Source organism: Nerophis lumbriciformis, linkage group LG04 (assembly GCF_033978685.3).
Source record: "Nerophis lumbriciformis linkage group LG04, RoL_Nlum_v2.1, whole genome shotgun sequence".
Lineage (NCBI taxonomy): Eukaryota > Metazoa > Chordata > Actinopteri > Syngnathiformes > Syngnathidae > Nerophis > Nerophis lumbriciformis.
Genome location: NC_084551.2, coordinates 56,574,357 through 56,598,123, shown reverse-complemented (window position 1 = coordinate 56,598,123; position 23,767 = coordinate 56,574,357). Strand labels below are relative to the sequence as shown.

Below are 23,767 nucleotides of genomic sequence, written 5' to 3'. Positions count from 1 at the left end.
CTAAGAGAGCGCCAAGTAATAAAATGCGCTGTTTTTAGGTGTAAACAAACAGAATTAGTTACGCTAGCACGAAACGTTAGCATGTTAGCGTTAGCATGTTAGCGTTAGCATATTAGAGTATGACAAGTTAGCTTACTTCTAAAATAGCGTCAAGTAATAAAATGCGCTGTTTTTAGGTGTAAACAAACAGAATTAGTTAAGCTAGCAAGAAACGTTAGCATGTTAGCATGTTAGCATTAGCATGTTAGAGTATGACAAGTTATCTTAATTCTTAAGATAGCGCCAAGTAATAAAATGAGCTGTTTTTAGGTGTAAACAAACAAAATGAGTTAACACGAAACATTAGCATGTTAGCGTTAGCATGTTAGCGTTAGCATGTTAGAGTATGACAAGTTAGCTTACTTCTAAGATAGCGCCAAGTAATAAAACGCGCTGTTTTTAGGGTGTAAACAAACAAAATTAGTTAAGCTAGCATGAAACATTAGCATGTTAAAGTATGACAAGTTAGCTTACTTCTAAGATAGCGCCAAGTAATCAAATGTGCTGTTTTTAGGTGTAAACAAACAGAATTAGTTAAGCTAGCACGAAACGTTAGCATGTTAGCATTAGCATATTAGCATTAGCATGTTAGAGTATGACAAGTTAGCTTAATTCTTAAGATAGCCCCAAGTAATAAAATGCGTTGTTTTTAGGTGTAAACAAACAAAATGAGTTAACACAAAACATTAGCATGTTAGCGTTAGCATGTTAAGAGTATGACAAGTTAACTTACTTCTAAGAGAGCGCCAAGTAATAAAATGCGCTGTTTTTAGGTGTAAACAAACAGAATTAGTTAAGCTAGCACGAAACGTTAGCATGTTAGCGTAAGCATGTTAGCGTTAGCATGTTAGAGTATGACAAGTTAGCTTACTTCTAAGATAGCGCCAAGTAACAAAATGCGCAGTTCTTAAAGGTACAAACTTAGCTGAAGAGCTGAGATAAGAGAGGTTAGCATGATGACCTGTAGCAGACAGTGGGACCTCCCCCAGGTTTGCAGTGAGCTCCTTGAGGATAGCAGCCCAGTCCAGCACTGATGCAGCCGGCCTCTGCACTGCACCAGGCAGCGTAGAAGCGCATCCTGAACATGAAGAACACTGCCACCATGTAGAAGAACCTGAGGGGGGGAAGGGACAAACTGATCACTAATACCGAGGTGACGTCGCCTGACTTTTGATTTGTCATGTAGCAGTCCTCCTGTGATTTATGTTGTATTACTTCTTCACTAATTCCTCCCAAGAACACGCGACAAGGTCCGTTGTGAAGGCGCTGATCACTAATATAGCTGATCGCTAATATAGCTGATCGCTAATATAGCTGATCACTAATATAGCTGCTCACTAATATAGCTGCTCACAAATATAGCTGATAATGAATATAGCTGATCACTAATATAGTTGACTGATCACTAATATAGCTGATCACAAATATAGCTGATCATGAATATAGCTGATCACTAATATAGTTGACTGATCACTAATATAGCTGATCGCTAATATAGCTGATCGCTAATATAGCTGATCACTAATATAGCTGATCACAAATATAGCTGATCATGAATATAGCTGATCACTAATATAGTTGACTGATCACTAATATAGCTGATCACTAATATTGCTGATCACTAATATAGCTGATCACGAATGTAGCTGATCACAAATACAGTTGATCACTAATATAGCTGATCACTAATATGGCTGATCACTAATATAGCTGATCATGAATATAGCTGATCACTAATATAGCTGATCACAAATATAGCTGATCACAAATATAGTTGATCACTAATATAGCTGATCACAAATATAGCTGATCACTTATATAGCTGATCACAAATATAGCTGATCACTAATATAGCTGATCACTAATATAGCTGATCATGAATATAGCTGATCACTAATATAGCTGATCACGAATATAGCTGATCACTAATATAGTCGATCACTAAAATAGCTGGCTGATCACTAATATAGCTGATCACTAATATAGTTGATCATGAATATAGCTGATCACTAATATAGCTGATCACAAATATAGCTGATCACAAATACAGTTGATCACTAATATAGCTGATCACTAATATAGTTGATCATGAATATAGCTGATCACAAATAGAGCTGATCACAAATATAGCTGATCACTAATATAGCTGATCACGAATGTAGCTGATAACTAATATAGACGATCACTAAAATAGCTGGCTGATCACTAATATAGCTGATCACTAATATAGTTGATCATGAATATAGCTGATCACTAATATAGCTGATCACAAATATAGCTGATCACAAATATAGTTGATCACTAATATAGCTGATCACGAATATAGCTGATCGGCCCTGCGATGAGGTGGCGACTTGTCCAGGGTGTACCCCGCCTTCCGCCCGATTGTAGCTGAGATAGGCTCCAGCGCCCCCCGCGACCCCAAAAGGGAATAAGCGGTAGGAAATGGATGGATGGATGGAATATAGCTGATCACTAATATAGCTGATCACAAATATAGTTGATCACAAATATAGCTGATCACGAATATAGCTGATCACTAATACAGCTGATCACAAATATAGCTGATCACTAATATGGCTGATCACTAATATAGCTGATCATGAATATAGCTGATCACTAATATAGCTGATCACAAATATAGCTGATCACAAATATAGTTGATCACTAATATAGCTGATCACAAATATAGCTGATCACTTATATAGCTGATCACAAATATAGCTGATCACTAATATAGCTGATCACTAATATAGCTGATCATGAATATAGCTGATCACTAATATAGCTGATCACGAATATAGCTGATCACGAATATAGCTGATCACTAATATAGTCAATCACTAAAATAGCTGGCTGATCACTAATATAGCTGATCACTAATATAGTTGATCATGAATATAGCTGATCACTAATATAGCTGATCACAAATATAGCTGATCACAAATACAGTTGATCACTAATATAGCTGATCACTAATATAGTTGATCATGAATATAGCTGATCACAAATAGAGCTGATCACAAATATAGCTGATCACTAATATAGCTGATCACGAATGTAGCTGATCACTAATATAGTCGATCACTAAAATAGCTGGCTGATCACTAATATAGCTGATCACTAATATAGTTGATCATGAATATAGCTGATCACTAATATAGCTGATCACAAATATAGCTGATCACTAATATAGCTGATCACGAATATAGCTGATCACGAATATAGCTGATCACAAATATAGCTGATCACAAATATAGTTGATCACTAATATAGCTGATCACGAATATAGCTGATCACTAATATAGCTGATCACTAATATAGCTGATCACTAATATAGCTGATCATGAATATAGCTGATCACTAATATAGCTGATCACAAATATAGTTGATCACTAATATAGCTGATCACGAATATAGCTGATCACTAATATAGCTGATCACTAATATAGCTGATCACTAATATAGTTGATCACAAATATAGCTGATCACTAATATAGCTGATCAGAACTATAGTTGATCACTAATATAGCTGATCACTAATATAGCCGATCACTAAAATAGCTGATCACTAATATATCCATCCATCCATCCATTTTCTACCGCTTATTCCCTTCGGGGTCGCGCGGGTGCTGGAGCCTATCTCAGCTACAATCGGGCGGAAGGCGGTGTACACCCTGGACAAGTCGCCACCTCATCGCAGGGCATCACTAATATATCTGATCACTAATATAGATACAGACAGTAAACTGACGGGTGATGATAAAATGCAAAGAATGTGGGCGGGGCATGGCATCAAACTTTGATGTGATGGTTGGCCAGAGAACAGGAAATGTTCAAATCTGGGCTTGCTACTAATTTGCTGCTTTCATTGCACTTTGGAGCCCCAAAATAACACTTTTTTCACAAAAATTGGGGAGTTTTCAGTATGTTAGGGCCCTCAGATATACTAAACAAAGCTCTTTCAGCTATTACAATTGTGTAGTTTTCTCCTGCTCCTTATTTTGACTAGGTCATAAAAAAGCGGGCTGAAACTGGTGGTACGGTGGTACAGTGTTTAGCCCTAGTTGGGCTTGCAAAGAGCACGTGAAAGGTAGGAAATGTTACCTGAAGAAGAAGTTGTGGTCCAGGAAGAGGTCGGAGCGGACGTAGGCCAGAGGGAAGACGGCGTTGACGGCCAGGAAGAGAGCGCCAAACACGGGCACCGGCTTCAGCCGCTGCAGGCAGGGCGCCCAGCCGGGCAGCGCTAGCGGACTGGGCTGCTGCAACCAATCCCAGTACGTTTGGAAGCGGAAGAAGGGGCCTTGGCGGGGGAGGGGAAGACCAGGACCAGGTAAAAGTCAGTACAGCAGCAGCTTCTGCCCAACAAATGATCTTTGATTCTTTCTCAATAGATCAGGAGTGTGGACCACTCCACTTGTTACATCTGTTTAGCTCATTTGGAGAGCATAACAGTAGGACTCACCTGTCATGATGACAACACAACAGTAGGACTCACCTGTCATGATGCCAACACAATGATAAAACTCATCTGTCATGATGCCAACACAACAGTAGGACTCACCTGTCATGATGACAACACAACAGTAGGACTCACCTGTCATGATGCCAACATAACGGTAAAACTCATCTGTCATGATGCCAACATAACAGTAGGACTCACCTGTCATGATGCCAACATAACAGTAGGACTCACCTGTCATGATGACAACACAACGGTGAAACTCACCTGTCATGATGCCAACATAACAGTAGGACTCACCTGTCATGATGTCAACATAACAGTAGGACTCACCTGTCATGATGCCAACATAACAGTAGGACTCACCTGTCATGATGACAACACAACAGTAGGACTCACCTGTCATGATGACAACATAACAGTAGGACTCACCTGTCATGATGCCAACATAACAGTAAGACTCACCTGTCATGATGCCAACATAACAGTAGGACTCACCTGTCATGATGCCAACATAACAGTAGGACTCACCTGTCATGATGCCAACATAACAGTAGGACTCACCTGTCATGATGCCAACATAACAGTAGGACTCACCTGTCATGATGACAACACAACGGTAAAACTCACCTGTCATGATGCCAACATACAGTAGGACTCACCTGTCATGATGCCAACATAACAGTAGGACTCACCTGTCATGATGCCAACATAACGGTAAAACTCACCTGTCATGATGCCAACATAACATTAGGACTCACCTGTCATGATGCCAACATAACGGTAAAACTCACCTGTCATGATGCCAACATAACAGCAGGACTCACCTGTCATGATGCCAACACAACAGCAGGACTCACCTGTCATGATGCCAACACAACAGCAGGACTCACCTGTCATGATGCCAACATAACAGTAGGCGTAGGACAGGACGTCATACAGCGAGGGCTCTCTGGACAGACAACCAATCACAGAAGACTTGGTGGAGGCGCTGGCTTCCTGTTTGTTGTTGGCGTGGAAGGCGTGCACCTCGTTGGCCAGGCTCACCATCTGGCAGGGTCACAATGTGTCGGCAGGTGTGCTTGCCAGCGCGTGACACGGGTGTTGTCTACCTTCAGGGTGAGGAGGAGCTGCACGGCGTTGGCAAAGGGCGTGGGCGGGGGCAGACCAAACCATGTGACCAGGCGGAAGAAGAGGAGGTAGAGGAAGGTCCAGCAGAGACTCAGTCCAGGGGCCAGCCTTTACACGCAGACAGGAAGTGTTTACACCCAGACAGGAAGTGTTTACACGTAGACAGGAAGTGTTTACACGCACACAGGAAGTGTTTACACCCAGACAGGAAGTGTTTACACGCAGACAGGAAGTGTTTACACCCAGACAGGAAGTGTTTACATTCAGACAGGGAGTGTTTACACCCAGACAGGAAGTGTTTACACGCACACAGGAAGTGTTTCCACGCAGACAGGAAGTGTTTACATTCAGACAGGAAGTGTTTACACGCAGACAGGAAGTGTTTCCATGCAGACAGGAAGTGTTTCCATGCAGACAGGAAGTGTTTACACGCAGACAGGAAGTGTTTACACTCAGACAGGAAGTGTTTACACGCAGACAGGAAGTGTTTATATGAAGACAGGAAGTGTTTACATGCAGACAGGAAGTGTTTCCACGCAGACAGGCAGTGTTTACACGCAGACAGGAAGTGTTTCCACGCAGACAGGAAGTGTTCATATGCAGACAGGAAGTGTTTACACGCAGACAGGAAGTGTTTACATGCAGACAGGAAGTGTTTCCACGCAGACAGGCAGTGTTTACAGGCAGACAGGCAGTGTTTACAGGCAGACAGGAAGTGTTTACAGGCAGACAGGAAGTGTTTACATGCAGACAGGAAGTGTTTACACGCAGACAGGAAGTGTTTACATGCAGACAGGAAGTGTTTACATTCAGACAGGAAGTGTTTACACGCAGACAGGAAGTGTTTACATGCAGACAGGAAGTGTTTACATTCAGACAGGAAGTGTTCACATGCAGACAGGAAGTGTTCACATGCAGACAGGAAGTGTTTACACGCAGACAGGAAGTGTTTACATGCAGACAGGAAGTGTTTACATTCAGACAGGAAGTGTTCACATGCAGACAGGAAGTGTTCACATGCAGACAGGAAGTGTTTACACGCAGACAGGAAGTGTTTACACGCAGACAGGAAGTGTTTCCACGCAGACAGGAAGTGTTTACATGCAGACAGGAAGTGTTTCCACGCAGACAGGCAGTGTTTACACGCAGACAGGAAGTGTTTACATGCAGACAGGAAGTGTTTCCAGGCAGACAGGAAGTGTTTACATGCAGACAGGAAGTGTTTACATGCAGACAGGAAGTGTTTACACGCAGACAGGAAGTGTTTACACGCAGACAGGAAGTGTTTACAAGCAGACAGGAAGTGTTTACATTCAGACAGGAAGTGTTTACACGCAGACAGGAAGTGTTTACAAGCAGACAGGAAGTGTTTACACGCAGACAGGAAGTGCTTACATGCAGACAGGAAGTGTTTACATGCAGACAGGAAGTGTTTACACGCAGACAGGAAGTGTTTACATGCAGACAGGAAGTGTTTACACGCAGACAGGAAGTGTTTACATGCAGACAGGAAGTGTTTACACGCAGACAGGAAGTGCTTACATGCAGACAGGAAGTGTTTACATGCAGACAGGAAGTGTTTACACGCAGACAGGAAGTGTTTACATGCAGACAGGAAGTGTTTACACGCAGACAGGAAGTGTTTACATGCAGACAGGAAGTGTTAGTGCCATCATGTTGTTTACATTTCAACTGATACACAAACAATGCTACTTTTTTTTAAGAAGTCTTTTTTTTCTACGCTATTCTGTCACATTCTGAGATTTTCTGTCACTTTCTGTCTTATTCTGTCACTTTCTGTCCTATTCTGTCACTTTCTGTCATTGTCTGTCCTATTCTGTCCTTTTTTTATCCTATTCGGTCATTTTCTGTGAAATTATGTCACTTTCTGTCCTATTCTGTACTTTTTCTGTCCTATTCTGTGATATTATGTCACTTTCTGTCCTATTCTGTCATTTTCCGTGATATTATGTCACTTTCTGTCCCTGTCTGTCCTTTTTCTGCCATTGTCTGTCACATTTTGTCCTTTGCTGTCATTGTCTGTCATATTATGTCACTTTCTGTCCTATTCTGTCACTTTCTGTAATTTTCTGTGATATTATGTCACTTTCTGTCCTTTTCTCTCCCGTTCTGTCCCTGTCTGTGCTTTTTCTGTCCTATTCTGTCATTTTCTGTGATATTATGTCACTTTCTGGCCCTGTCTGTCCTTTTTCTGTCATTGTCTGTCACATTTTGTCTTTTGCTGTCATTGTCTGTCATATTATGTCACTTTCTGTCCCATTCTGTCCCATTCTGTCATATTATGTCACTTTCTGTCCTCTTCAGTCCCATTCTGTCATATTCTGTCATTTCCTGTCACATTCTGTCACTTTCTGTCCTTTTCTGTGATATTCTGTAATTTTCTGTGATATTATGTCACTTTCTGTCCTTTTCTCTCCCATTCTGTCCCTGTCTGTGCTTTTTCTGTCCTATTCTGTCATTTTCTGTGATATGATGTCACTTTCTGTCCCTGTCTGTCCTTTTTTCTGTCATTGTCTGTCACATTCTGTGATATTCTGTCACTTTCTGTCATATTCTATCATATTCTGTGATATTCTGTCCTATTCTGTCATTGTCTGTCATATTTATAAAACAAATAAAAAGACCAAGTCCGATCTCGTTTTTACAACTGGGGAAAAAAATGCACTTTAAAATGTTCAATATTTAAATACATTTGACATAAGTCCATTTTATTATAATTTTTTGTTCATTTCGTTGAACATTTATTGACCTTCCAATTCCAGTACAAAAGTAAACAATTCTACGATAATGAGAAGTAAAAGTGAATATCCTTTAATTGGTTACCTGCATTATTTATATATAATATTACTGTACAGTTCTTATTCCTTCAGTTTGACAGTTGGAAAGTAAAACTTATTTTTGCACTTGTGTGCATTTATGTGTATAAAAAGTGATTGTTTCCCCTGAGAAGGGTGCAGGAGGTGTGACTGACCTCCAGCTGCTCTTGACGATCAGCCATGTTCCCACCACCGTCAGCAGAGAGTGGAGGGTGTGGACGTGACAGGTTGCCACGGTGATGAGGACCCCCAGAAGACACGCTGCCCCCTGCTTTACTGGAGGACCTGCGGCCACACGGACACGTCTTTCAACTTCTGGCCAGTCTAAAATGTCCCAATCGGTTCTATTTGCACACCCAGGACATCAAACACACAACAAAATGAGCTGGAAAATACTTTTTTTTTCTAAACAAACTTTTATCTGGATTATTTTGAAAAGTATCAAATATTTCCTGTTGACTCCCAGTACCTGAAAATTGATACCGGTACCAATTTTCGGTATTTTTGTGTGTGTTCATAAATGGTAATTGTTTGATAATAAATTATATTTAAATAAATGAAATATATATATATATATATATATATATATACACATACATACACATACACTATATTGCCAAAAGTATTTGGCTACCTGCCTTGACTCACATATGAACTTGAAGTGCCATCCCATTCCTAACCCATAGGGTTCAATATGACCTTTTGCAGCTATTACAGCTTCAACTCTTCTGGCAAGGCTGTCCACAAGGTTGCAGAGTGTGTTTATAGCAATTTTCCACCATTCTTCCAAACACACACTGATGTTGGTGGAGAAGGCCTGGCTCTCGGTCTCCGTTCTAATTCATCCCAAAGGTGTTCTATGGGGTTCAGGTCAGGATTCTGTGCAGGCCAGTCAAGTTCATCCACACCAGACTCTGTCATCCATGTCTTTATGGACCTTGCTTTGTGCACAGTTATGTTGGAAGAGGAAGGAGCCCACTCCAAACTGTTCCCACAAGGTTGGGAGCATGAAATTGTTCAAAATGTTTTGGTATCCTGGAGCATTCAAAGTTCCTTTCACTGGAACTAAGGGGCCAAGCCCAACTCCTGAAAAACAACCCCACGCCATAATTCCTCCTCCACCAAATTTCACACTCGGCACAATGCAGTCCGAAATGTAGCGTTCTCCTGGCAACCTCCAAACCCAGACTGGTCCATCAGATTGCCAGATGGAAAAGTGTGATTCATCAGTCCAGAGAAGGCGTCTCCACTGCTCTAGAGTCCAGTGGTGATGTGCTTTACACCACTGCATCCCACGCTATGCATTGGACTTGGTGATGTATGGCTTAGATGCAGCTGATCGGCCATGGAAACCCATTCCATGAAGCTCTCTGTGTACTGTGCGTGGGCTAATTGGAAGGTCACATGGAGTTTGCACTATGCGCTTCAGCATCCGCTGACCCTTCTCTGTCAGCTGAGTTGCTGTTGTTCCCAAACTCTTCATTTTTCTTATAATAAAGCCAACAGTTGACTTTGGAATATTTAGGCGTGAGGAAATGTATTCTTTCACAAATGTTTGTAGAAACAGTCTCCATGCCTAAGTGCTTGATTTGATACACCTGCGATTAGGACACCTGATTCTCATCATTTGGATGGTTGGCCAAATACTTTTGGCAATATAGTGTATATATATACACACACACACACACACACACACACGTATATACATATATATGTACATGCATATATATATATAGATAAAAAGACAAACATATACAGGTAAAAGCCAGTAAATTAGAATATTTTGAAAAACTTGATTTATTTCAGTAATTGCATTCAAAAGGTGTAACTTGTACATTATATTTATTCATTGCACACAGACTGATGCATTCAAATGTTTATTTCATTTAATTTTGATGATTTGAAGTGGCAACAAATCCAAAATTCTGTGTGTCACAAAATTAGAATATTACTTAAGGCTAATACAAAAAAGGGATTTTTAGAAATGTTGGCCAACTGAAAAGTATGAAAATGAAAAATATGAGCATGTACAATACTCAATACTTGGTTGGAGCTCCTTTTGCCTCAATTACTGCGTTAATGCGGCGTGGCATGGAGTCGATGAGTTTCTGGCACTGCTCAGGTGTTATGAGAGCCCAGGTTGCTCTGATAGTGGCCTTCAACTCTTCTGCGTTTTTGGGTCTGGCATTCTGCATCTTCCTTTTCACAATACCCCACAGATTTTCTATGGGGCTAAGGTCAGGGGAGTTGGCGGGCCAATTTAGAACAGAAATACCATGGTCCGTAAACCAGGCACGGGTAGATTTTGCGCTGTGTGCAGGCGCCAAGTCCTGTTGGAACTTGAAATCTCCATCTCCATAGAGCAGGTCAGCAGCAGGAAGCATGAAGTGCTCTAAAACTTGCTGGTGGACGGCTGCGTTGACCCTGGATCTCAGGAAACAGAGTGGACCGACACCAGCAGATGACATGGCACCCCAAACCATCACCCAACCATGCAAATTTTGCATTTCCTTTGGAAATCGAGGTCCCAGAGTCTGGAGGAAGACAGGAGAGGCACAGGATCCACGTTGCCTGAAGTCTAGTGTAAAGTTTCCACCATCAGTGATGGTTTGGGGTGCCATGTCATCTGCTGGTGTCGGTCCACTCTGTTTCCTGAGATCCAGGGTCAACGCAGCCATCTACCAGCAAGTTTTAGAGCACTTCATGCTTCCTGCTGCTGACCTGCTCTATGGAGATGGAGATTTCAAGTTCCAACAGGACTTGGCGCCTGCACACAGCGCAAAATCTACCCGTGCCTGGTTTACGGACCATGGTATTTCTGTCATACATACACACGTATATAACTACATACATACACACGTATATAACTACATACATACACACGTATATAACTACATACATACACACGTATATAAATACATACATACACACGTATATAACTACATACATACACACGTATATAACTACATACATACACACATATATAACTACATACACACACGTATATAACTACATACATACACACGTATATAACTACATACATACACACGTATATAACTACATACATACACATGTAAATAACTACATACATACACACGTATATAACTACATACACACACGTATATAACTACATACATACACATGTATATAACTACATACATACACACGTATATAACTACATACACACACATGTATATAACTACATACATACACACGTATATAACTACATACACACACACGTATATAACTACATACATACACACTAGAGATGCGCGGATAGGCAATTTATTTCATCCGCAACCGCGTCAGAAAGTCGTCAACCATCCGCCATCCACCCGATGTAACGTTTGATCAGAACTGCACCCGCCCGCCATCCGCCCGCCATCCGCCCGCACCCGCCCGCACCCGCCCGCCCGAAGTTTTATTTACGGAGGCATTAATTGAGCATGGATTTCCAATCGCACTGGCTGATCACATGGGACAGTTAAATGTTTGTAATGCAACCTTTAAAAATCATTACGCGGTGATCGCGGTCCCAAAAATAAACTTTTCTTGCATGATAATGTCCAGAAAAATTCGCTTTATATTACTATAGAGTCCTTTTAACGAATGAGTTTGATGGTTTATCACAAACCTTAAATGAAAGAAGTCCTTTCTTCTCCTGCACCTGCATGTGCTTTGGCCTTGCTTCGTGTTTGGTGCGCAATCCTGTCGGCTGTATTTCACAGCACGACATACTGTTAAAAGTGTTTATACTATTTATGCTTTCAAGTCCAAGTTGAAGAAATCTTGTTAAATGTTGACAGCATAACTACCAAAATACAGAAGTATGTCCTTAATATTTTTGCAGTGCTATTTCTGTTGAAAAGTTAAAATGATTACATTAGAGATGTGATGTGCCACTTTTCAAGTGTCTGTTGGCTTAAATTAATTTTCATTAATTTTTCATATTTTGAATTCTTTTGAAAGGCTTACAAAAAAACTACATTTGAATTGTAATTCCATGCTATTGACAGGACTATTAATTTTAATGAAGTTAGCTTACCATGTTTACAGTATGATAATTGTGATAGAAATGTGAATTTTAGGCACAGAATATTTTTTACAATTGAACAAGGCAGTAGATTATACAAGCTTGGACAGAAAGTTAATAATGACACCAATTTTTTTTTTAATGGAATTGTTTAGTACTGTTTTACCATTTGTTTACTGTAAAAAGTGTTTATACTGTTTATACTTTCAATTAACAAATTGAAGTCTTGTGAAAGGTTGACAGGATAACTGGCATTAACTGTCAAAATAATTTCAAACTATTGAAGTTAGCTTACAGAATAAACATGCCAATCAACCCATATGATTTTTGCTGTAATATTTTTGTTTTGAAAAGTCACTGTGACTGATAGAAAAGTGATGGTTTTAGCAACATTTTAACCTGTCTGAATGCTAATAATCATTTTGCGTCGGGGGGCGAAGCCCTGAACCCTCCACCAGGACTTTGTCCTGGACCTACCGGGGCCTGCGGCCCTTGGACCCTGGCTACTAGGTTTTTCTGATTTCAAAAGTTGGCAGGTATGGTGAGGTTATAAAGCTTTTGCCTGTTAAAGAAAGGAGACTGATCCAATGCAGCACAGACTTTCGCGTGCCACGCTGTCACGACCCAGACGCACACCAGTGCGCAATCATATGGGAGCCGCGCTGAGCGCACCTCCAAGCGCGTCTCGCTGCCGGCGACGGCCAGGTATGGGCCCACGCTCCAGCGCCATCCATTTTCAGGGCTAGTTGATTCGGCAGGTGGGTTGTTACACACTCCTTAGCGGGTTCCGACTTCCATGGCCACCGTCCTGCTCTCTATATCAACCAGGGTGAGCCCCACCCCTTTCGTGAGCGCACTGCGCGCGGAGTGACCCCTGTTACGCGCCCCCGGCAACAGGGGTGGCGGGCAGGTAAGCTGCGCGGGCGGAGCGCGCGGAGTGACCCATGTTACGAGCCCTCGGCCACGGGGGTGGCGGGCAGGTAAGCTGCTTACCTGCTGCGCGTGACGCCGGCCGCGGCGAAGGCGGACGAGGCGGGGTGTCGGTGCGGTGGGCGCGGTAGTGACCCTGGACGTGCGTCGGGCCCTTCTCGCGGATCGCCTCAGCTACGGCTCCCGGTGGGGCCCTCTCGGGGGAAGGGGCCTCGGTCCCGGACCCCGGCGAGGCGTCCCTTCTCCGCTCCGTAAAAGTGTCCATCTCTTTTCTTTTTTTTTCTTCTGTTGTGGCATATGCAGCAGGTGCCTGCTCGTTTTTCGTATGTGGGTAACAACATTTAACTATGTATATATATTTCCGAATTGGTTTAACTGCCACCCGCAAAAGAAAATAAAAAAAAAATAAAAAAATCTACCGGTAATTAATCCGCCCGACCCGACCCGCGCGCGGATAAAATCTTTTTTTTTTTTTATTTCATCCGCCCGATCCGCGGATAATCCGCGGACTCCGCGGTTGTGCCCGCAAACCGCGCATCTCTAATACACACGTATATAACTACATACATACACACGTATATAACTACATATATACACACGTATATAACTACATACATACACACGTATATAACTACATACATACACACGTATATAACTAGATACATACACATGTACAGTATATACATGCATATACATAGAAAAGCAGTGAAGTTGTCACGTTGTGTAAATGGTAAGGGTGTAATGGTACGTGTATTTGTATTGAACCGTTTGGGTACGGGTGTTGCGGTTGGGTCCGGAGGTGTACGGAAGGAGTTTCCACACGGACATATTAAGTACGTTGTGTAAACAATGCACAACACACGGCATGCTAGCAGCGACAACATGTAAAAGCCAGAGCTGGAAGAGCCTCCTGCCTCCTTAACATCTCCCGTTTGGGAAGACTTTGGCTGTGCGGTGCGATACAACAATGGAGGACGGAGGTTTGCCGACATTGTTCAGCAGCTTCTTCTGACAACACGTCAAACATGCTAACCCATTTGAAGCAGCACCACCCCAAATGAACATCGCTTCAACGAAGAGAAAGACAAGCAAACAGCTCCCACCGCATTCAAGCAGCCTCTCCTCAGCGAGTCAGGCAGGGCTAAAGCAATAACAAATGTTTTTATAGCAGCACATATAAGTACATATTGCATTAAAAACATGAAGATTGAGTGAAAGTCACCAGGGTTAAAGGCTGGGGGGGGGGATAAACGTTAATCTGAGGCTGAGTTGACTTGAAACTGTTTAATGTTGCACTTTTTATATGTAGAATAAAAGTTTTGTCATTTTATTTAATCTGAGCAACAACTTGAGGCAGTTTAATGTTGATTAACGTGAACTTAAACAAGTTGAAAAACTTATTGGGGTGTTACCATTTAGTGGTCAATTGTAGGGAATATGTACTGTACTGTGCAATCTACTAATAAAAGTCTCAATCAATCAATCAATCAATCAAAAAAAGCACTTTATAAGTAGAAAGGCTTTGTTAAGAAACCATTCTGAGCCTTATCTTATTTAGTTTTTATTTGGTATATGTTGACCACATTAACCCTGGCAATGGACCCTGTGTGTATATGTATGTTATTGTTATTATGCTTATCATTCATGACTGCCTGTGTGTGTATATGTATGTTATTGTTATTATGCTTATCATTCATGACTGCCTGTGTGTGTATATGTATGTTATTATTATGCTTATCATTCATGACTGCCTGTGTGTGTATATGTATGTTATTATTATTATGCTTATCATTCATGACTGCCTGTGTGTGTATATGTATGTTATTGTTATGCTTATCATTCATGACTGCCTGTGTGTGTATATGTATGTTATCGTTATTATGCTTATCATTCATGACTGCCTGTGTGTGTATATGTATGTTATTATTATGCTTATCATTCATGACTGCCTGTGTGTGTATATGTATGTTATTATTATGCTTATCATTCATGACTGCCTGTGTGTGTATATGTATGTTATTATTATGCTTATCATTCATGACTGCCTGTGTGTGTATATGTATGCTATTATTATGCTTATCATTCATGACTGCCTGTGTGTGTATATGTATGTTATTATTATGCTTATCATTCATGACTGCCTGTGTGTGTATATGTATGTTATTATTATGCTTATCATTCATGACTGCCTGTGTGTGTATATGTATGTTATTATTATGCTTATCATTCATGACTGCCTGTGTGTGTATATGTATGTTATTATTATGCTTATCATTCATGACTGCCTGTGTGTGTATATGTATGTTATTATTATGCTTATCATTCATGACTGCCTGTGTGTGTATATGTATGTTATTATTATGCTTAGCATTCATGACTGCCTGTGTGTGTATATGTATGTTATTATTATGCTTATCATTCATGACTGCCTGTGTGTGTATATGTATGTTATTATTATGCTTATCATTCATGACTGCCTGTGTGTGTATATGTATGTTGTTATTATGCTTATCATTCATGACTGACTGTGTGTGTATATGTATGTTATTATCATGCTTATCATTCATGACTGCCTGTGTGTGTATATGTATGTTATTATTATGCTTATCATTCATGACTGCCTGTGTGTGTATATGTATGTTATTATTATGCTTATCATTCATGACTGCCTGCTGTTGCACTGATCAGCCTAGTGGTGGCTCACATCCATCACACACACAGCTATTTCTATTTTTGGGCAGAATTATTATAGTGTTCCCAATGTTAAAAGGATAAAGCCATTGTTTACACATTTGGTAAATAAATAACCCAAAAATGTATATTTTGTTGTTTTCTTACTGTACCGAACTGAAATTTTTGTGTACCGTTACACCCTTAGTACCGTATTTTTCGGAGTATAAGTCGCTCCGGCCGAAAATGCATAATAAAGAAGGAAAAAAACATATATGAGTCGCACTGGAGTATAAGTCGCATTTTTGGGGGAAATGTATTTGATAAAAGCCAACAGCAAGAATAGACATTTGAAAGGCAATTTAAAATAAATAAAGAATAGTGAACAACAGGCTGAATAAGTGTACGTTATATGAGGCATAAATAACCAACTGGTATGTTAACGTAACATATTATGGTAAGAGTCATTCAAATAACTATAACATATAGAACATGCTATACGTTTACCAAACAATCTGTCACTCCTGATCGCTAAATCCCATGAAATCTTATACATCTAGTCTCTTACGTGAATGAGATCAATAATATTATTTGATATTTTACACTAATGTGTTAATCATTTCACACATAAGTCGCTCCTGAGTATAAGTCGCACCCCCGGACAAATTATGAAAAAAACTGCGACTTATAGTCTGAAAAATAAATGGTAAATAAAAAGAGAATACAATGATTTGCAAATTCATTTCAATTTATAGTCAATTGAATGGACTGCAAAGACAAGATATTTAACGTTAGAACTGGTAAACTTTGTTATTTTTTGCAAATATATCAGCAAATATTAGCTCATTTGGAATTTGGACATCAGCCATAACGGCGACGTGGCCTTTGATGGAAACAAGTTTGACATCCCTGCTGTGGGGACAGAGTGAACGTCAACAATAAGTATTTGGACAAGCTCATACTAGGGATGTCCCGATCCAATATTTGCAAAAAAATGCGTATCGGCAAGGCATGGGAAAATGCCGATCCAGATCCAGTTAAAAAAAAAAACTGCGCTCCGTGTTTTCCAACGCACCTATTTAAATAATACATTCCACTTTTCTGCTGCTCCCTAATTTCCGTTCCGCATTTTCCAGCACACCTTCAACACATCCACACGTCTGTGAATTCTCACGCAGTTGCTTTTAGCTGCTGGCATTACACGACAGGCTCTTCTCACTCTTTCCTGTGTCTCCCTCTCACAGACAGCAAGTGCACCTTCTTACACACGTCACATACTGTCACGACATACGTCACATACTGTCACGTCATACGTCACGTCATACATCACATACTATCACGTCATACGTCACATACGTATACGTCCTCCCCGAGCAGAGAGGTAGCAGCATGGCTAACGTTAGCTGTGATGCTAGCGCAGCCGTGCGAGCAACGCTCCCTCTAAGGTGCTCGCCTGTGCAATTGCACACTGTTTAAGCGTCCTCTGCGCATAGCAATTATATGCCACGCACAAAATCAAATAAAAAAATAAGCGCATAACAATTTTCGACACACGGACACGACAGAGAAAACAGTTTTCGTCATCATTGTTCAAATATTGTGACGTCTGTCGAGACGCTTATCTCCATTCGGTGCCACACGCCCACACCATCAAAATGCCGAGGCTAACATTTCCACATCAACACCGTATGAAAAAATTAGTGATTTTTTTAGTTGTGATTTCCTTCTCTGCATGAAAGTTTAAAAGTAGCATATATTAATGCAGTATGAAGAAGAATGTTTTAATGTAGACATGCAAGCCTTGAAAGAACATTTTGAAAATCAAGACTACATTTCCTGCAAATGGATGCATTTCTACCCTATATTTTAACTTTACTTTCCACACCTCGGATTATAAATAATGTAAATAATTCAATGTGATTATCTTGTGTGATGACTGTATTATGATGATAGTATATATCTGATAGTATATATCTGTATCATGAATCAATTTAAGTGGACCCCGACTTAAACACGTGTAAAAACTTATTGGGGTGTTACCATTTAGTGGTCAATTGTACGGAATATGTACTTCACTGTGCAACCTACTAATAAAAGTCTCAATCAATCAATCAAAACACATAGAATCATCATACTGCTGTGATTATATGCATCAAGTGTTCATTCAAGGCTAAGGCAAAATATCGAGATATATATCGTGTATCGCAATATGGCCTTAAAATATCGCAATATTAAAAAAAGGCCATATCGCCCAGCCCTAGTTCAATGATGCCATTTCTGTTTGTCATGTATAATTTTGTCTATTTTGTGTTTATCCTTGAATAAACAGGTCAGTTTCTTGTTACCAACCATTGTGTATTATTCAAACTCCCCTAATTCAGCTGGCTAGTTGTTATCAAGAGTACTAAAACCCTTTTCAACATGATTCTGACAACTAAGTAGGCTAAATAACTTTAAACTTTAATACATGATCGGATAGGCCAGTATCGGTCAGTATCGGTATCGGTCAGTATCGGTATCGGATCGGAAGTGCAAAAACCTGGATCGGGACATCCCTAGCTCATACGTATTGAATAAAAACTTCCAAAGCACTTGTTCAAGGACGAATATCTGACATTTTTGAAAACTTCATCCAAATCTGTCAATTACTAAAGTTGATAAATATTGGATTACGCAACTGGTTGCATTTAAATTAAAAAAAAAACCACAGGTACTAAATAAGAACCGGTTTTCGATTCCCATCCCTCGTTTTTACCATATAATTTTTATTTTAAAGGCGTAAAACATAAAAAAAACGATCAAAACTTGAAGTAAACTGCTGGATCTGAAGGTGATTCATCAATGTTTTGATGGCAGTTGGAAGTTTTTCATATCCGACTTGTTTCAACACTTTAATGACTGGGACCCTTTTGGGTCCCTGGGGCCTTGAACGCTCACAAAAACTGAAGGGAGCCCTAATGGTTTTAAAAGAAGAACCCCTGGGGCCTTGAACGCTCACAAATACTGAAGGGAGCCCTGATGGTTTTAAAGAAGAACAACATCCAAGTGGCATGTTGAGAATAAGCCAGTGTGACTCCGAGCACGGACAAATACAAACACACAGCGAGAAGAATGTACTCACTGAAGTATCGGAAAAGGAATCCCAGAGGAATGGAGGCTGCAAGTATTCCTAAGTACACCAGCTCATCAGGAGACATTGTGGCTCTGCTGGAAACAAGACCAAAACCTGTCACACCCGAGTCGTAACGGTCCTGAAAAAGTTGACAAATGAACTTTAAATCATTAACTAGAGGATGTGTGAATGTTCCACTGCTGACAGAATGTAGTATGAATGTAAGAATAGTTTGAATGTTTAAGACTTTGAATTTCCAGGAAAAATGGAATTTGGTTTGGAACTTGGGAAAGTGTTAGTTTGAATGTCCAGGGTGAGTGGAATGTGTTGATGCTGGAATGGTTTCAATAGGTTGAAAAATGTGGGAATTGTGCATCTTGGAAAAATGTCCCATTTATTTCAATGGGACCTTCCTGGAAATTTGGGAAAAGCAGGATTTTTTTAGAAAATGATAAGGAGCATGAATGTCCTGAATGAGCTGAAATGTTTGGTTTTGGAATTGTTTAAATCGGTCAAGAAATGTTGAATTAGTAACAGTTTTGAATTGAGGAATTCCTGGAAAACCTGAAAATGAGGAGTGTTTTGATGGTGGAACGGTTGAAATGGGCTGAAAAGTGTGAAAGGAGTAGTCGATTTAGAGGGTGCAAATAGGTTGCCAAAAAACGGGAATTCCTAGAAATGTGTTGAATGTGGAAAAATGATAGTTTGAATGTCCAGGATGAGTTGAATGTGTTGATGTTGGAATGGTTTGAATAGGTTGAAAAATGTGGGAATTGTGCAACTTGGAAACATGGCCTATTCATTCCAATGGGAACTTCCTGGAAATTTGGGGAAAGCAGGATTTTTTTTTTTACAATGATTAGGAGCATGAATGTCCTGAATGAGCTGAAATGTTTGGTGTTAGAATTGTTTAAATCGGTTAAGGAATGTTGAATTAGTAACAGTTTTGAATTGAGAAATTCCTGGAATTTCGGGAAAACCTGGATATGAGGATTGTTTTGATGGTGGAACAGTTGAAATGGGCTGAAAAATGTGAAAGGAGTAGTCGAACTTGAGGGTGCAAATAGGGTGCCAAAAAAACGGGAATTCCTGGAAATTTGTTGAATGTGGAAAAATTGTAGTTTGAATGTCCAGGATGAGTGGAATGGGTTGAAGGTGGAATGGTTTGAATAGGTTGAAAAATGTGGGAATTGTGCCACTTGGAAAAATGTCCCATTCATTTCAATGAAAACTTCCTGGAAATTTGGGAAATGCAGGATTTTCTTGAAAATGCTTAGGAGCATGAATGTCCTGAATGAGCTGAAATGTTTGGTGTTAGATTTGTTTAAATCGGTCAAGAAATGTTGAAGTAGTAACAGTTTTGAATTGAGAAATTCCTGGAATTTCGGGAAAACCTGAATATGAGGAGTGTTTTGACTGTAGAACGGTTGAAATGGGTTGAAAAGTATGGAAGAAGTAGTCGTCAGAAAAAACCCTCAAAAAAGGGTTTGAAAAAATGGGAATTCCTGGATTTTTTTTTTAACTTGGAAAATGATAGTTTGAATATCCAGAATGGTGGAATATGTTGAAGGTGGAATGGTTTGAATAGGTTGAAAAATGTGGGAATTGTGCAACTTGGAAAATTGTCCCATTCGTTTCAATGGGAACTTCCTGGAAATTTGGGAAAAGCAGGATTTTTTTTAGAAAATGATAAGGAGCATTAATGTCCTGAATGAGCTGAAATGTTTGGTGTTAGAATTGTTTAAATCGGTCAAGAAATGTTGAATTAGTAACAGTTTTTGAATTGAGAAATTCCTGGAATTTCGGGAAAACCTGAATATGAGGAGTGTTTTGACGGTAGAACGGTTGAAATGGGCCGAAAAGTGTGAAAGGAGTAGTCGAACTTGAGGGTACAAATAGGTTGCCAAAAAACGGGAATTCCTGGAAATTTGTTGAATGTGGAAAAATGGTAGTTTGAATGTCCAGGATGAGTGGAATGTGTTGAAGGTGGAATGGTTTGAATAATGTGGAAGTTAGAAAAATGTCCAATTCATTTTGAACGGCGAAAATGCAAAGGAGAAAAAAAAAGTAATTATGGGAAATCTGGGAATTTTTTTAGAATAGTTGAACAGGCCGAATATTTTGAAGTGTGAACAGTTTGAATCAGATGAAAAACGTGACAGTTGTGGAACTTTGAAGAATGTCACATTCATTTCAATGGGGATTTCAGATAAAATTGGGAATTTCGGGAAAAGTGGGAATTTTTTGGAAAATGGTAAAAAAAAAAAATATTTAATGGTCTGAATGAGTTGAAATGGTTGGTGTTGGAATTTTTCAAATTGATCAAGAAATGTTGTAGTAACATTTTTAATTGACAAACTGTATTAAGGAATTCCTGGAAAACTGGGAATTTTTCCAGTTCGAAAAAACAACTTAGTTTTTGTCCTGGTTAAGAGGAATGTTTGGACGGTGGAACGCTTGAAGTGGGTTGACAAATGTGGGAGGAGTAGTCGCCAGAAAAAAAGAGTCAAAAAAGGTTTTGAAAAAAAACGGGAATTCTGGGAATTCCTGGAATTTTGTTTTAACTTGGAAAAATTATAGTTTGAATTTCTAGGATGGTGGAATGTGTTGAAGGTGGAATGGTTTGAATAGGTTGAAACATTTGGAAATGGTGGAAGTTTGAAAAATGGCCAATTCATTTTGAATGGGAAAAATGTCCTGGAAAACCTGGAATTCTGGGAATTTTGGGAATTTGTCAAGGGAAAGCCCGCAATTCCTGAATAGGCTGAACAGTTTCAAGTTGGAACGCTTTGAATGGGATGAAAAATGTGGAAGGTAGAGCGAAGTAGTCAGGTGATAGTAATGTAGAGAATACATAAAAGTAGTCAGGTGATAGTAATGTAGAGAATACATAAAAGTAGTCAGGTGATAGTAATGTAGAGAATACATAAAAGTAGTCAGGTGATAGTAATGTAGAGAATACATAAAAGTAGTCAGGTGATAGTAATGTACAGAATACATAAAAGTAGTCAGGTGATAGTAATGTAGGGAATACATAAAAGTAGTCAGGTGATAATAATGTAGAGAACACATAAAAGTAGTCAGGTGATAGTAATGTAGAGAATACATAAAAGTAGTCAGGTGATAGTAATGTACAGAATACATAAAAGTAGTCAAGTGATAGTAATGTAGAGAATACATAAAAGTAGTCAGGTGATAGTAATGTAGGGAATACATAAAAGTAGTCAGGTGATAGTAATGTAGAGAATACATAAAAGTAGTCAGGTGATAGTAATGTAGAGAATACATAAAAGTAGTCAGGTGATAGTAATGTAGAGAATACATAAAAGTAGTCAGGTGATAGTAATGTAGAGAATACATAAAAGTAGTCAGGTGATAGTAATGTAGGGAATACATAAAAGTAGTCAGGTGATAGTAATGTAGGGAATACATAAAAGTAGTCAGGTGATAGTAATGTAGAGAATACATAAAAGTAGTCAGGTGATAGTAATGTAGAGAATACATAAAAGTAGTCAGGTGATAGTAATGTAGAGAATACATAAAAGTAGTCAGGTGATAGTAATGTAGGGAATACACAAAAGTAGTCAGGTGATAGTAATGTAGAGAATACATAAAAGTAGTCAGGTGATAGTAATGCAGAGAATACATAAAAGTAGTCAGGTGATAGTAATGTAGGGAATACATAAAAGTAGTCAGGTGATAGTAATGTAGAGAATACATAAAAGTAGTCAGGTGATAGTAATGTAGGGAATACATAAAAGTAGTCAGGTGATAGTAATGTAGAGAATACATAAAAGTAGTCAGGTGATAGTAATGTAGAGAATACATAAAAGTAGTCAGGTGATAGTAATGTAGAGAATACATAAAAGTAGTCAGGTGATAGTAATGTAGGGAATACATAAAAGTAGTCAGGTGATAGTAATGTAGAGAATACATAAAAGTAGTCAGGTGATAGTAATGTAGAGAATACATAAAAGTAGTCAGGTGATAGTAATGTAGGGAATACATAAAAGTAGTCAGGTGATAGTAATGTAGAGAATACATAAAAGTAGTCAGGTGATAGTAATGTAGGGAATACATAAAAGTAGTCAGGTGATAGTAATGTAGAGAATACATAAAAGTAGTCAGGTGATAGTAATGTAGGGAATACATAAAAGTAGTCAGGTGATAGTAATGTAGGGAATACATAAAAGTAGTCAGGTGATAGTAATGTAGGGAATACATAAAAGTAGTCAGGTGATAGTAATGTAGAGAATACATAAAAGTAGTCAGGTGATAGTAATGTAGGGAATACATAAAAGTAGTCAGGTGATAGTAATGTAGAGAATACATAAAAGTAGTCAGGTGATAGTAATGTAGGGAATGCATAAAAGTAGTCAGGTGATAGTAATGTAGAGAATACATAAAAGTAGTCAGGTGATAGTAATGTAGGGAATACATAAAAGTAGTCAGGTGATAGTAATGTAGAGAATACATAAAAGTAGTCAGGTGATAGTAATGTAGGGAATACATAAAAGTAGTCAGGTGATAGTAATGTAGAGAATACATAAAAG

At 39.4% G+C, this 23,767-nt stretch overlaps 1 protein-coding gene across 4 annotated transcripts in view; it reads right to left on the bottom strand.

Moving 5' to 3' along the window:
- The window catches only part of mboat7 (membrane bound O-acyltransferase domain containing 7), a 35,540-nt gene that overhangs the window by 9,272 nt on the left and 2,501 nt on the right, over positions 1-23,767 (bottom strand). For 2 of the 4 annotated variants that reach the window (XR_012050396.1, XM_061957837.2), the window contains exons 2-7: positions 19,224-19,306; positions 8,625-8,754; positions 5,614-5,740; positions 5,395-5,551; positions 4,147-4,342; positions 1,001-1,153 (exon numbers count right to left, since the gene is read on the bottom strand). Coding sequence is in view for 3 of the 4 variants with exons in the window: in XM_061957837.2 (XP_061813821.2) it covers positions 1,001-1,153; positions 4,147-4,342; positions 5,395-5,551; positions 5,614-5,740; positions 8,625-8,754; positions 19,224-19,299 (839 nt within the window). In the remaining variant the exon portion in view is untranslated. Of the gene's footprint in view, positions 1-1,000; positions 1,154-4,146; positions 4,343-5,394; positions 5,552-5,613; positions 5,741-8,624; positions 8,755-19,223; positions 19,354-23,767 lie in introns of all 4 variants that reach the window. The other 2 variants (XM_061957845.2, XM_061957853.2) reach the window with 2 other exon arrangements.